At 45.1% G+C, this 16,299-nt stretch overlaps 1 protein-coding gene across 2 annotated transcripts; it reads left to right on the forward strand.

The window, feature by feature from the left end:
- Positions 1–3,354: 3,354 nt before the first annotated feature.
- On the forward strand, positions 3,355–15,610 carry IL17D (interleukin 17D). 2 transcript variants are annotated; one of them, XM_065831052.2, is made up of 3 exons: positions 3,355–3,811; positions 3,939–4,237; positions 13,630–15,610. In XM_065831052.2, the coding sequence occupies exons 1-3, from the start codon at positions 3,797–3,799 to the stop codon at positions 13,943–13,945; spliced, it is 630 nt and encodes a 209-aa protein (XP_065687124.1). In that variant the 5' UTR covers positions 3,355–3,796; the 3' UTR covers positions 13,946–15,610. The 2 variants fall into 2 exon arrangements, with proteins under 2 accessions (XP_065687124.1, XP_071660221.1); XM_071804120.1 differs by lacking the exons at positions 3,355–3,811; positions 3,939–4,237 and adding an exon at positions 11,204–11,298.
- The last annotated feature ends 689 nt before the right edge of the window (positions 15,611–16,299 follow it).

The raw sequence follows: 16,299 nt of genomic DNA on the forward strand, positions 1-16,299 counted from the left end.
AGCACCTGAATTATTCTGTGCAGAGAGTGTTCAGTTCCTAACAGATAAATATCTGACCTATGGGGAAAACAACTCTGTCTTGGCTGTTCTCCCATGGGCCTGAGTTATGGGGTTTGTCCATCCCACTGTGTTTGAACTAGGCAGAAGAATAACAGCCCTTCACCCCTGGGCAGCCAAGAGCTGGACCTTCCATCAGCCCTGGAACCTCTGGTGATGCGGTGGCTGTGTCACAGCAAGCAGAACACTGGTGGTGGCCAGGTCATCATGTCGGTATGATGGTTTCAAAACATCACAACTGTCTGATCACAGTTGGAAACAGTATGAAACACATGAAGGTGTGACATCACAGTGTGCTCTGGCAGCCAGGAGGGCAACCATGTCCTGGGTGCATCCAGCACAGCATTGCCAGCCGGGCAGGGAGGTGATCGTCCCGCTCTGCTCTGCACTGGTGCGGCCTCACCTGGAGCACTGTGTGCCGTGCTGGGCGACATAGAACAAAAAAGATATTAAGCTGCTGGAGAGTGTCCAGAAGAGGGACACAAAGTTGGTCAAGGGTTTTGAGAGGAAGCTATATGAGTAGCAGCTAAGGTCACTTGGTTTGTTCAGCCTGGAGAAGAGGAGACTGAGGGCAGACCTCATCATGGTCTACAGCTTCCTCACAAGGGGACGACAGGCAGGTCCCCCTCTCTTCTCTTTAGTGATCAATGACAGAACCCAAGGGAATGGCAGGAAGATGTGCCAGGGGAGGTTTAGGTTGGACATTAGGAAAAGGTTCTTCCCCCAGAGGGTGCTGGAGCACTGGAACAGGCTCCCCAGGGAGGTGTCACGGCCCCAAGCCTGACAGTGTTCAAGAAGAGACTGGACAAGACCCTCAGACACATGGTGTGAACTGTGGGGTTGTCATGTGCAGGGACAGGAGTTGGATTTGATGATTCTTGTGGGACCCTTCCAACTCAGGACACTCTATCATTCTATATATGCAGTGGGCAAGAGCTTCCTGTTGTCACATATTGCTGGGGATGCTGTAAGGGGTGGCTGGGCCTGCCAGCTAGCCACAGGCCAAGATGAGAGCATGTGGGCCATGACACTGTCAGAAATGGCAAATACCTGCATACGAAACAACACGGTGTCCCCTGTGCATGTTGTAGGAGGGGACTCCGCACTCTGAGTCCCTTCTTGGGCTGTCAGGACAGGGTGGCTTGTGTCAGGAAATGGCCGTGAGTGAACCACATTGCTGTATGAAAACAAGTGGCTCATGTTTTCCAACCTGGCGGCTTGGTGGCATTATGAAGAGCCAAGAGTCATGTCCCTTAGCCAGCGAGATAAGGCAGGACACAGTCTGTGGGCTCCATACAGATTTCACCACCGAGTCAGTTGTTGTCAAGGGCACAGGCAGGTTGTTCTGTGCTTAGTCACTGGGAATTTTCACCTGAGGCCATCGAAGGAAGATATCTCACTTTTAAAAAATAGCCATGAGCCAAGGAATTCCCTATAGATTCATATAAATGTGCATATGGCTGCTATTCTGAATTTATTGATTGAAATGTTATCACACATTGCATCAAATCGAGGAGAGACTTTATATTACTAAAGATTTTTTCCCAATACTTCATTATATAGGTATGTTATAGCCCCTCAAATTCTCAGAAAATTATAAATCAAAGTCAGTGACAATGATACTGGTATGTTAGTAATATCTTAGTAACTTCTCAACGTCATAGTAGAACCTAAGTTTTGCCAAAGTAAGTGATTTTTTTATGATTCAGATGTCCCTGGGGTAAACTATACCATGAGAGCCAGCATAGTGCTATTTCAATTCCCACGTAGTGGAATATCATTTGCTACCCTTCTGTTATTCTTATTATTTGAATCAATGAGATTGCTAACCAGGCAATACAATGGAACTAATGTACACAATTGGGATATTGCCTAGAAAAGACTCAAAGCCTTAAACTCACTGGCAATTTAATGTTTGTGGTGTTGTTTGCTCTCCTTCTGCTCTGATTTTTTGAGGCAGACCTCTCCAAGAAATGTCAGTGCATATAAAGGAAGTGCATAAAAGTCATGTTTTGCAAAGCAAAGTGTGACATCCTCACACTACTCAGAAAGTATGATACAGGAAGAGTAATATAAAAAGATCTGTCATTATAAATATTAGTCCTGTTGCCACACATATCACTCAAAGGTGTTGAAGTGACACAACGCGTGAGCATAGAGTGTGGGGTTAGACTGGACTTGGCTGAATGGACAGCTGCCTTGCTCCCATCTGTCACCTGAGGATACAACTGCAAAGGAGAGTTTTGAATTCAATTTGAAACAACTGCAAAGGAGAGTTTTGAATTCGATTTGAAACAAAGTCGTTCCTCAGAGTGAAAACATGATTTAAATCCCACGCAGTTCAAGATTAAGATACTGCTCATGAGTGAAACTGATCTGTGACAGATAAGGTACCAACAACACTAAAAATGACACTTCGACTCAGTCACTTTTCAGAAAACATGAAATCAAGTCACTTCATCACATTAGGAATGCCAGGTCATTCTGTTTCAATTCCAGCCTGCACTTCGAGGCTGACGTTTTTTATATCTGTGGTGCAAATATTTGATTCAAGTGGTAAATTCTAAAAGGCTGTTTTTAGGGAAACCATTTCAGCGGACCTCATCTTTCATGACCTGGAGTGCTACAGATGCTTATTTTTGTGAGTTGTGCCAGAGACCCTGACTATATTGAATTATGTGTCTGTTAGAAGTATCGGTAAACCAGCACAGAATGGATGGAGAAGTCATTAGAGGTGAGACTCACCTCGGTCTCATTTAGACAATGTATGATGCAGGTTTCTCACCTTCTGAAGCAGGCTTTTCAGCCAGAGGAGAGTGACATTGTAGTAGGTGTCTGCTGTAGCTCACCTCAGCAAGAGCAACAAGTGGATGAGGTCTACAGACAGCTCCATGCAGCCTCATGTTTGCCAGCCTTGGTCCTCCTGTGCGACTTCAACCACTCCAGTGTCTGCTGGAGAATCTACACAGCCAGGCTGTTTCTGGAGAAGCAAACCAGAGGTGCTACCTGGAGCTGGGCATGTTGGAGATCCCAAATCCCTACAAGGAACAGTGCCAGTGGCTCCAAAGTGACTGAAAGGGTCTGGACTGCAGAAATCCCCTGCTCGGCTGCAGTTATATGACCAGAGTTTTGTTATTTTCAGCCATAAAACTTCACATTTTTTCTAATGAGCCTTGACACTGGGCTCCCACTGGGCCCAAACCATCCTGGCTCAGGCTCAATCTCATGTCCTAGCGTGGTGGGTCCAGCCCAGGGCTCAGAGGTCCAGCAGGCTGGAGGAGAGCACAGCTCATCTCCATGGCACGGATGCTGTGGAAGGGAGTGCCCGGCTCCTCACAGAGCAGAGGAGGAGATGGGGTCCGCGCAGCCCGTGAGGGGCCGTGACAGCCCCCCGAGCTGCAGGGACAACCGGGCGGGGCGACCCGCGGGATTGCTGCGACCGGTCCCCGGGGCAGGAGGGCGGCTGGTGGCGGACCGAGCCCGCCCGTGCTGTGGGGCTGTCCCCCGGGCCAGCGGGGCAGGGTGGCGGGTCCGTGCCGAGTGCGGGACCGGCCGGATCCCGCCGCTGAGCGTTCGCCTGCTCCCTGAGCGCCTAAAATGTTCCTGGCATGCGAGGCCAGGGGAGATGCAGTGAGGAGCGGGGCACTTTTCCAACAGCTCCTCCGCCGAGAGAGCCAGTGGCACGGCGCGGCTCCGCACCCCGCCGCTCTCCTCGGCTTCCTCGAGCAGCCCGACCGCCATGCAGCGAGGCAGGGTAAGGGGCCGCGGGCCGGGGACAGACAGGGCTGCCCGGGGGGAGCACCTCAATCCCCGGGCGGGGGGCTCCGGGGTGGGGGGGGGCGCGCCCGGTCCCAGCCCCACTGACGGCAGCGTCGTTGCAGGTGCGGGCGGCGCTGGCGGCGCTGCTGTGCGCGGCGCTGCTCCCGCTCCGCTCGGAGGCCGTGAAGGCGCCCAAGCGGCCGGCGCGGACCCGAACCTGTGGCGAGCGGCCCGAGGAGCTGCTGGAGCAGCTGTACGGGCGGTTGGCGGCCGGCATGCTCAGCGCCTTCCACCACACCCTGCAGCCCGAGCCGCCGGGCCGGCAGCACAACGCCAGCTGCCCGGCCGGGGCTCGGCCGGCCGCCGACAAGAGGTTCCGGCTCCCCGTCAACCTGCGGAGCGCCTCGCCGTGGGCTTACAGGTGACTCCGGGGCGCGGGGGGAACGGGGCGAAGCGGTGCCGAGGTCCCGGCGGGATGAGGGGCCGGTTCCACTGTGCGGGACCCGCCCGCCGTTTCGCGCCTTTCCCGCGCGGTGCCCCGAGGGGTGCGGGAGGTGCCGCGCCTGAGGGACCCGGGCAGCAGCCGGCGGAAAGGTGTGAGAGCAGACGGATAAACTGGCAGATGTAAGGTAGATACGTAAAAACAGCTTGTGTGAGGAGTGCGTCTAATGAGCAGAAGGAGAAATGAAAACTTAATGCGGTGGAGCAAAGCTGTGAGATGGAGCTCACAACCCTCCCCGCCCGGGAGCACAGACCCCAACTCAAAAAGTCACTTCTGCAAATTGTCGCATGTGAACTTCACTCAGAGGGTCCTCAGCAAAGCAGCATCACCAAGAAAGTCTCTCCTGATTTTGTAGCTGACCCAAGGGCGCTCAGATGTTTTTCCTGAGATGTGATTCCAGACACTGTGCCGGTTTCTAAAATATATCAGAGTACAGCGTGTGTTCTGGTTGCACACCGACAGAGCTGTGCCTTCACGTACCGCTGCCAACACTCCGCAGGGCTTGCTGTCAAGCTGCTGTGGGAGCGTAGGCAAGCAACGGGTGCTGCTGCTTTCCAGAGCTGCGTTTTCAGTTGACGCTTTGCAAACCTGCCTCCCCTGGGGCGAACACGGGCTGACAGGCTGGTTTTAACGGGGCATAAAAGTAACTACGTAAAGTGAATCTGTTAGGCTGGTTAATACACAAGGGTCTGCAAGGAACTCTGGAAAAGCTTGGAAACCACAGATCTAGAACACTAAAACCAGCATGTGATCACATTCTCACCATCAAGACTTCTGGTAGTTTTGTCTGAATGAGACTGACAGAGTTGGGTTCTCTGTTTTCAGCTTGCTGTAAAGACACTGCAGACAACAAGAAGCTAAAACATGCACAAACTTAAAAGGAACTGACTCTCCTCTTGCTTTCTGGACACTATCCTTCGTATATACCTTGATGCAGTTACTGTGTATTTGGCAAACTTAAATATCTCCTTGTTAGTGATCTCAAATAAACATTCATTTTGTGGCATGTTTTTTTGCTTGCTTTTAGTTTAAAAAGTAATCCTACTGAGAGAAAAATGGTTTATTTGCTCAATAAGCCTTTCATAAACAAAGTATTTTTAGAATTAGTATTTTTAGTAATACATTTTCTGTAAGCAGACTGAGGATTTTTTTTAAGTTACCTAAGCGTGCAGAAAAAGCAAGTATGATGAATGGAACACCTACCATTAGGCTCGGGTATTTTTTATGTGGGTTTTGCCACATACTAGTGCTATCAGAAAATTGTTCTGGTCTGAAAACAGTGACTGCCATGCACACATCTTGTTGGGCAGGTATTTATTTTCAGTTGGAGCTCTATATAGGCTTCTTAACAGAACCAGCTGCTGTTTGGGGCCTGTCTTACAAAAAGTTTAGTAAGAAACTATAAATCCACTATACTTTTCATAAAAATGTTTTCAAACAGACCGCTAACCATTCACATAGAAGTAACTTGATGACATCTCCAAGCTAGAAATTTTAAAAGATAGTGCAAAAGAGTATTACACCATCAAAAGCAAAATCTAAAATGTATTTAGGGGAAAATTGGTTTTTCTAGGGTACAGAGACCTGAGTACGCTGTCTGGTTGACAGATCTCATTTACAGCTTTTTTCTCAATCCCATTTTTACTGTATCATTTCTGTGCAGTGAGACAGCAACAGACATTGCAAGATGTTTAATGAAAGTGTAAAATGTAAAAATGCTCAGTATGAAGAGTAGTGTGTCTTTGCTACTACAATCTGCTACTTCACAGATTTTGAAGCTAGATAAAAGCGTTGTGAAGACTGGTCTGATCTCTGGTGTCCACCTGGTTACTCTGGAAGCAAGCTCCTAAATCCCAGTAAAGCTACTGCATATCTTTAAAAAGGACATATGTCTCTCCATTAAAGGTTACAAGTAACGGCACATTACATCTTGTCAATGGTTAACCAATTTCAGTGATATGATCCCAACAATTTCTTCTCTGTGGCTGGGGTGTTAAACTGAAAAAGCACACACAGCTCTCTTCTGTAGTACAGAACTTTCTTGACAAACCTACTTGCATTTTAATGTTTTCTCATAAATTGCTCCCCTTCGCTCATTTGTTGCTGTCTCCTGAACTGCGTCCTGAATCACCAGCATTATTCTAGTAGCGAATGCGCAGAAATTAATTCACTGTAGGCAGCTCCGTCATGTCCACCCTGATGGGACACCCCTCAAAGCACAAATTTGACTATTTAGAACTTGCATCAAAATTCCTGCCCTGTTTCAGCGTGTCTCACAGACATCCTGTGCTCAAACTTATTTTCTGCCCTTAAAGAGTTACAGTGCAATTGACTTCTGCTCTGTACACAAAGGGTCTTTTTTCTTTTGGACCTGCATTTAATGTCTGAGATATCTTGTGCTGTTTCTCTGTCTTCATTGGTGTTGCAGCAGTTCCTGTTGTTACCATCTGCAGATTTCATTAACATGCTGTTTATACTCCCTGTTCCAGGGCATTAAGAATAATGATATTAAGTCTGGCTCTACTTACCTTCCCCTGCATATCTCCCTAGGCACCTGTTCCCAGCTGTTTAACACTTCTTGTAATTCTTCTGCTCACACGACAGTTCAGTTCAAGTCAACTGAAATTTTTGCATATCAGCATTTGTGAGAAAGAAACACATGTATTACTTAGGGATGTGTGTATAACACTCACTCTACTGCATCATGTACATCCAAGTTTGTCATTCTATTTAGTGTGGAAGAATTAGGTTTGATGTGCTCAAAGTACAGGTGATCTTTGTGTGGCTTCTTTCCTTGTCTTCGTTCTGTGCTTACTATTTATTTTCTATTACGTGGTTGTCAGTTTGGTTATACAGAAATCAAGACTTAAAACATTTTTGGCTTGCTACAACCTAGAGATACACGAGTTGCACGTGGATTGCACCACAGATCCATCTGTGGCACAATCCTGCTGCTGGAAGCAACCAGCAGTTGGTATGGAGGCAGAAGTTAGAGGAACAATGCTAGGTCATCTGCCTGCTACTGAAACTCCATCCTGATGGCCACAGGAGATCAGTATATAACTCAGAGCACCGGGCTTAATCACCCAAATTGCTCTTCACCCCACAGAGCTATAAAGAGACAACAAAATTCCCTGGAGTCAGTTGAGTGGAGTGAAATCTTGAGCGTACCGGATTTGCTCAATAATTCAGGAAGTTGGTCTGAGAATTATCCAGGTTTAAAAAAAATAGAGCCATCAGAAGCTCTGCTCTGAAGTCATCAGGCTGTGAAGTCATCAGGCCAACTGTGTACCCGCTTGTGACATCGATCCAGGAGTTGCTTGTCCTTTTTAGTAGCATTACATGGACAGCCAATGAAAGCCAGAAAGCCTGCCCTTACAGGGAGGTACCGTCATGTGTCGTGGTCCTTGGCCATCGCTATGGCTCACAGTTGCATCACAAGAATTAGTGCTAGGGGTTGTCTTACTACCCAGGGACCCATGGCAACAGCACAAGTGTGGTTGGAATAGAATCATAGTCATTTCAGTTGGCAGAGACCCTCAGGATCATCAAGTCCAACCATAACCTAACCTAACTCTAGCACTAAACCTCCAGGGATGGTGACTCCACGACTTCCCTGGGCAGCCTGTTCCAATGCCTGACAGCCCTTTCCGTGAAGAAATATTTTCCAGTATCCGATTTAAACCTCCCCTGCCACAACTTGAGGCCATTTACTCTCATCCTATCGCTTGCTACTTGGGCGAAGAGACCAACACCCTCCATGCTACACCCTCCTTTCAGGTAGCTGTAGATTGGCGACACGGTCTCCCCTCAGCCTCCTTTTCACCAGGCTGAACAGCCCCAGTTCCTCCAGCTGCTCCTCATCACACTTGTGGTCTAGACTCCTCAGCAGAATTGTTGCCCTTTTCTGAGGTCTGTATAGTATTTCAATGTCCTTCTTATGATGAGGGGCCCAAAACTGAACACGGAATTCAAGGTGCGGCCGCATCAGTGCCAAGTACAGTGACACAATCATTGCCCTGGTCTTGCTGGCCACACTATTCCTGATACAAGCCAGGATGCTGTTGGCCTTTTTGGCAACCTGGGCACACTGCTGGCTTATGTTCAGCCATCTGTCAATCAGCACCCCCAGAACATCATACAGTCTGCATAGAGTTAATTATTTTGGTGGGAGATTATTTAACACTGTACAGTAAGGAGAAATAATCTGCAACATTTCTCAGCATCTTTTTATTAATAGAATTCATTCATAGACTCTTTTCCTGTAGAGTTCCTAGGAATCAATATTTAGTAGGAGAGATATTTAACTTTTATTACCAGCGTTAATCTGAACATGAAATCCCATGTTAGCCAGTCTCTTTCTCAGACATTGCCCAGCTTGTTTTTCCTGCTTTTGAAAAACCAGTTTCAGTTTATAAGCACCCTTGGTTTAGTGCTCATCTACATAGAATCTTAATAAAAGTACTACAGGCAAGTCTGTCTTTACTGGTGAAAGCCAAGCCTGTCTGCAGTGCTTTTAAAGAAAGTCATACAAGAGGGGCTTTCCTTTAAATAATAGTCAAATGATTTTCCAGAACCTTATCAAAAACATTTTCCAGGATTTATCATTATCATGTGGCACAGTGTGCATATCCCAAAGATGCAGCAGAGGGAAAGAATACAAGGGGACGCAGAACTGCCGTCCTTTTTGAGTACACGTTTGTACAGCTCCTCAGAAAAACGCTGTTAGCACTAGGCTATTTTATGAAAGCACTGTACCTACTACCTGTATATAAAACAAACCAAGCATAATGTGAACAAAAGAACATCTGCCATAGAGAAATAAATGCCTTGCCAAGAGGGGAAAAAAAAAATGTTGTTAGCTCTTAATCCTGTAAGTATTTCAGAGTGCGAAGTAAAGGGATGATGATCTGCTTATTAGTCTTCTGATAGCATCCAGCTGTTAGCCTAGTGCCGACAGTGATTTTCTGAAGAGTCAGCTCAATCTGCCTGCCCCAGCACAGCATCTGACCCACTGGGTTTAGAAGCTTGGAAACTATGAAGTGATAATATTGTTTAAAATACTACATACAAAAGTAGCAGTACAGGACAAGCCAGATGAAGTCTTTGCAAGAGTTTTACTTCTGACAGAAACTTTTCTCTTGAGTTTCCAACCTTAGTACATATAAACGGCAGGAAGTTTGGTTTTCACTGTGAGCTCTCAAAGCGCTCGTAGGGTCGTAAAGAAAAGCAGCTTAGAACCAGTCACACCTCATGAGCAGTTCCAGCTCAGTACAAACCTGCCTCTTGCTCCAGCAGATCAAAACACCGCAGCCCAGCATCACTCGCTGCTCCTGCCATTTGTAAACCAGGAGCGCTGGCTGGGCAGAGTTAGCCTGACGTACCAATGTCCCGCGGTCACAGGACAACAGCAACCCTCCTTGATATGCCTGGGCTGTCTAGTTTGCAGCAGTGGCCACAGCAAATGGCACAGGGGTGAATGGGACACTTGGGTGCCAGTGGAAAGTTGCACTTCTCTGGTTCTCCACCACTGTTCGCAGATGCTTCTGTTGTGCCCACCCCGGTTAGGTGCCTCTTTCATTACTTACAGGAAAGAGACAGGGGAAACGTGGAGTATGTGTTTTGTTAAGATAAAACATGTTTGCCCTGCTCTAGGAGAAGGCATAAAAACATGACCTGTAGTGCTTAGAAAAATGGGGATGCATCAAACTACAGCAGCTGAGTCTGTTGTCATTACATGCACAGAGTGATGATGTTCAGTACATGAAAACAGAGGAAGCAGGTCACACAACTGCATTTATCCAGCTAGGTTACTGGTGTTTGCTAGCATTTCAGACCCAGATCAGGCTGGGTTCCCTAGAAACATGAAAATGAGGCTTTAGTTATGTGGCCTTTCTTAACAGAGGTGAGATGAAGATTCAGAACCTTGGATATGGCTCCAAAGTTTAATGACATTTGAATTGGGTGTTTAATTTCAGGAGGCACTACTTAGAGTCTTCAGCCTTAAAGTTCTGGTCTGGATGCAAAACCACATCCATATTTTGGATCTGTCTTTGGCTTTCTATCTTCTCTGATTCCATCCAATCCTCACATGATGGAGTGGAGGTATCTACAGCAAACTTAGCAATACAGGAGATTTTTCTGTAGGATGTAGAAAACCACGCCATGCTTCTAAAAAACCCCTCATTTATACTTGATTTTTGCCACATGGGAATTTGGAGGGGAAGCTTGTTGTAGTTCACAATTTCAGTGACAGTGTTCTCTTGTTATTAGTGAAAATTCTGAGGTTTGCATCCAGAAGCATGTTAATGCTTTCCAGTAACATCGTAACCCAGGTGCTAGAGATAATACAGTGGAGGAAATACCAGTGACTTGACATATGGTGTGTTTAACAATCCACCACTGAAATTATTCACACTTGAGTTTGAAATGGGAATGTATCATGGGGGAAAAGTCTGTATTCCACTTTCTTCCCTTCTGCTGGCTACCAGACATTTTATTTCACATTGGTGTGAGATCCTGTAACATGAAGGTATTTCCTGGGGAAAGTAAGCAAGTATAAATGGGACAGAGAAGCTTTGCAGCAACTATCTGCAACATCACATGTGTCTGCCTGTGAGGGAAATGGTCAGATTTTTCTCTGAGGAAAACAGATTCCTTAAAACGACAACGAATCCATATTATATGGCCATTGCAAAAAACAAAAGACCCTTTGGTGACAGGATAATCAAATTTGTGTTTGGCTAAAGCTGTGATTCCAGATTTGTTTTCATATAATAAACTGGTGTTACTTCTGAAAGGACAGGTCCCTTCTGCCTCCCTGATGTTTGTTCACCCTGGCTTGTTTGTGTAGCTGTGTGTAAGCAGCAAAACAGCTGAAGGACCAAAATTCAGCTTTTGATGAGGTTACTTTTCAGTTGGATGAATTCCTTGATCCATCCTGTGACCAGAAGAACATCAGCACCAACCCAGGGCCGGAGGTGAGGGGAGAGCTGGGCTACCTGTGTTGGCAAGTGCAGCTTGTGTTGACTAGAAGTTAACTCCGTAATCACAGCTCGAGGCAGACTGACACTGCCTCTTCCACAGCTGGAATAAGAGCTTCCACCTCTACTCATCTCAGAGACCACATCAAAAGATGAAAGGCTAATGCTTTGATACCCAGGGACGTGGGGTGGGGTTCTGAGAAACACAATTTAGTCCACAATTTAAGTCCATTATATTTTTCAAAATTTGTTACTTTAAAAACTGCTGTGGGAAGGGAGGCATTGTATATCTAGTTTGTATCACTCCATAAATAATTATATTGATGATGGGTATGTATTCATTTTTCTTATGTAATTGCACCACTGTGTGATGGTCCCATCCTGATCCCAAGTAGAGGATGGTTTAAAACTCAGTGCAAGAGTTTTTACTGGTTTTGCAGCACTTCACATCACAGTAAACATTAGAGTCTTGAACATTCTCATATTAAATCCTCCACTGTTACTCAGTTTTTTAGCCTCATTTTTTATGATTTCCTGACCCAGTGTTGGGAAATGATGGATTTACTTTGCAAGAAAAAAAGGCTGCACTTCACTGTTAGGAAAACTTAGCAAGTAAAGAGGTGGTGAAATACAGGGGCTCTCGGCAGGCTGGGGAGCTCCTCTGAAGGTTTTTAAGAACAGGCTGAGCAAGCTCGGGCAAATAGATCTGAGCCTGTGTGTCTTCACACTCGTGTGCCAGCAGCAGCCTGTGGGATACTTCTGCTGTGCACCATGTGTAGGTCTGACTGTCTGCTGTGTGAGAGGAGGAGCAGGGACAAAGGGCAGAAGAGGATTTTCTGTTAGCTGACGGGTGGGTAAGTGCCTCTGATAACATTCTGGGGGTCAGCATCCTCCCAAAGCGGGGCTGGGCTCTGTGCAAGGGACGCCGAGAGGCTGGCGGTGCTGCTGGGCTCAACGCTTCTCCAGCCCGACAGAGAAGTCGTCCCATTGCAGCTGTGCAGGGTAACCACAGCTGGAACGGGGCTGGTTCTGTGACAGTGCGAGAGCAGGAGGTGGTCTGGAGGAACCTTACAGGTACCAAGAGGACAGCTGGCATGGAAGGTTAAACATATTTTAAAATCCTCGTTTTCTGGAGGTGCAAACACCTTTTCTAGAATAATGGCACGCAGTTGCATTAATGTACAAGTTACAGCCATCCCTAGCAATTGCTTCCTGTATCAGCAGGAAAAGCAACAAATGCAGGGTGTTCCAAAATTATGGACCCCATTTGAATTCACTACCCATTTGAAATTGGGTCCATCTTTTTGAAACACCCTGTACATCACCAGCACAATAAGCAGTGTGGCTACACACTCCTGTACATGTACTCTGCTGTGTACTTAGTCTTTTATTTCAAAAAACAGACTTTATCAGCTTTTACTCTCTTTGCTAAAAACAATGGCAATAGGCCAGCCAGGATCTGTGTGACTTGAGACCACAGTATCACATCTTTGTTTCTTCCTCCAGCATCCGGAGAGGAATGCTGGAACTTGGGCTTTGTTGGTCCAAGCTGTACTTAGGTTACAAGCTTTCCAGCTCTTGCTCATCGGGAATTTCCAGAGGCAGGGCATTAATAAGTAAAAAGAAAGGCTCAAACAATAAACTGTAAGATAATAATGGGGCAATGCTTTACTTCAAAACGTAGCAGAAGAGGGCAGAAAAAAACATTAAGTTTGCACTTTATCTCAGTGTGGGCATGGAAATGTTAGGCTGCTCTCGTTATGGGAAGAAACAGTGGAGGTGAACTACAGAAAGAAAAACAGTTTTGCTTTCAAGAGGAAGGTACCTTTATAACCCCAAGTATACTAGGGAGCAAAAACTATTGCAGAAATAATAGTAGAATTTAATTCTATTTAAAATATACATTTTTAAAACATCATGCCATAGCTTTAACAATAATAATGTTAATAAGGATTTATACCAGTTTTTTAAGAACTCAAGGCAGATCAAAAGTTTGGAAATGCTCAAGTGTCCTTTTAAATGCTCTGTTTATCCATTCAGTTCAAAATGCAAAATTTACTCTGCTTAAACCCCTGAATCTCACATTTCAGAAAGGCAGTCACTTCATACTCCAGCTTGCACTGTAGGACCTGATCAGTTCTATAAGCGGTTCATGTTTTTTCTTTACAAATAAGAAGCCAGACACAACAGCTACAGCTGTTTTTACTGGCAAAGAAAACAAACGTTATATATATATTTACAGTCAAATCACTTTATAATAATATTTTCCAGATGAATATTTGTATTTTTAGAGATATTAATCCATCTTTATTATTTACTTCCCTGTAGAATTTCATATGATCCCACAAGATATCCGAAGTACATTCCTGAAGCATACTGCCTGTGCAAAGGCTGCCTCATGGGGATCTTTGGCGAGGAGAATTTCCACTTCCGCAGCACCCCGGTGTACATGCCCGCCGTCATCCTGCGCCGCACCTCCTCCTGCGCTGGCGGCCGCTACGTCTACACGGAAGATTACGTCACTATCCCAGTGGGCTGCACTTGTGTGCCCGAGCAAGAAAAAGAGGCAGAAAGCGTAAATTCCAGCATAGATAAGCAAGAAATGAAGTTGCTGGTAAGTCAGAACAAGCCGTCGTCAGAATGAAGAATATATAAAGAGTTGTGTTACAGTATTGGTCTCACGTCATTGTTTCACCGCCTCCGGAAACTGCACCACAGCAGGAAACACATCCACTTACCCTCTTTCAGTTATTTCAGTTATGAGATGGAAAGTTTTGTCCAGTCTCTCAGATCATTAGAGATGACAATTCTTATTAAGAACTTCTATAGTTCATGTAAGTATTTGTTGCAAATTCCAGCGTATCTTTTTTTGTCTTAGAGCAGAACATTTTATCCTTGCTTATTCACAGTAAATTTTAGAAGATGATGCAATTCTAAGACATGCTAGCTAGCTATTACTATAGCAGACTACTGGTTGTAGATATTTTTAAGGAGTCTCTTATACTCTTCTTTGAAATACTCATATAAAAATTGCATAGCTGCTGTACATGTGCCAAATCAGCACTTAGTTACAAGGATATTTTCTTAGGCTGGGAGACCCTTTCTTTATGTTGCATATCTCAACTCCAAGCAGCGTGCTTGGCTGTTACATCTTTGGCTATTTATACACTACAGCAAGGAAACTTTTGCTCAGTTTGATTCTTTCATGAAACAATTTTCTATGAGTTCGCTATTTTCCAGCTTGCCAAATTGCTGAGGGTACCAAGTGTTGAGAAGAAACATGCTAGAATATTGTGAAACCGCATTGAGCTTTTCTGATGTGGACTGAGTCTAATTGCACAGAAAATATCAACTTGAAAAAAACCCACATTTTGAGTTCCAAGAATTGTGTATTAGATTTCCTTCATCATGAACTGTTTAACTGTTCCTTGTGACAAAGTTGTATTCTGTACAGTTGAAAGGACAAAATCTTTTCCACGTTAGTAGAGGAGATTCCTCATTAAAAAAAAAAAAAAGAAGAAAAGTAGGAAGGCTGGGGTTCATCTCAGGTACACTGCAGATGAGTAAGCAGGGTAGGTCTTAACTTCTAGGTGCTATAGAGGTCACTGAGGTGAGTCTCAGCCAATCCAAACGTGTTAAATCTAACTAGTGTTATATCCAACTATACAAATAGTGTCACTCATTTTTCCCTATGTAACAATCACCTGCAAAAGTGCAGTCTTCCATCTTTGCAGCTTGCAGGATCTTGATGGCAAGCCCTAACAAACCGTAGACACACAAGAACTTGCATTTCAAGAAAATGGGACTGAAAGTTGACTCAGCTGAGTGAATGGTAGTTGGGAATAACCAGGTATACCTTGAACAGACGTAACTTCAGAGGGCCTCAATCACCAAAGCTGATAAATCTCTGAACGCACAGCAGAGAATGCCTTTTATAGCAAAAGGATCATAACTGCAATATTGTTACAAAGAAGAATGAACGCCATATGCAGCAATGTATTTGCTACATCAAGAATCTCAAAATCAGGCTTACTTCATAGTGGAGAAAGTCCCTACACTACACAAACACGCACCTTTAGAGTGTCATTGGATGAAGAATGCAAAGACTGAGCTAAACAGAATGAACAAGGTCAATGGGGAATGAAAATCATATGACAAGTCTTTGTCTTGGTGCATAATTATTGACTGTGCTCCTTATGACTCAGTCTAGTATAAGTATTTTTATAGTGCAATCTGTATAGTTTCTTAAAAAGCCTAAAACAACCTTAAGAACTCCAGAAACCAATAAACAATTCCTATCACAATGTCAGATTGGAGTTTACAAGAGTGTTTCTTTTGCAGATGCTTTTCCACCATTCTACTTGTCTTCAGATCTGAGTTTCCTCAAATTGTGATGCTTCTATCTCAAGGGGATTCTCAGAGGAGGGTTCAAAGGTCATAAAGTGTTTATACTGCTCAGAGAACAGCTAATTGCATAGCTGCTGTCAGCAATTAAACGTAGTTACCTGTTCCCTGGAGACTGTAAATAAGTTGCAGCAATTACACCCACTTTTCCTTCCTCCTAATGTGGAAGAACTTCGCACCCTCTGAGAAGAGGGAAATGGTTAATCAAAGACAGAAGGGCTCAAAAAGGGAAGCACTCCCACAAAACTGGAGAAACACTGCGTTCGAATAATGCTGCAGCAATCTAAGCTCTTACGGTTTCACTACTAAATTGTGGGTTCTTTCTGCACACACATACCCACATCAGACAGGGTCAAGTTGGACCTTCAGACTCCGCAGCGTGGAAAGCAAAGTCTCCACAGTGAAAGGCAATAAAAAGCCCCAACAACAAAAAATCCCAAACTGCACAGCCCTTAATATTTAGTAAATACCCAGAAGACCTGCCAGCTAAAGCGCTGGTTAATCACTGCCCTCCAGGAAAACTCGTCTGTCTGCCAACACACTTTTATTCTACAAATTTGCCTGCAACCAATTAGTTACTAGAGCACATGAATT

This window comes from Patagioenas fasciata, chromosome 1 (genome assembly GCF_037038585.1).
Source record: "Patagioenas fasciata isolate bPatFas1 chromosome 1, bPatFas1.hap1, whole genome shotgun sequence".
In the NCBI taxonomy this organism is placed as follows: domain Eukaryota; kingdom Metazoa; phylum Chordata; class Aves; order Columbiformes; family Columbidae; genus Patagioenas; species Patagioenas fasciata.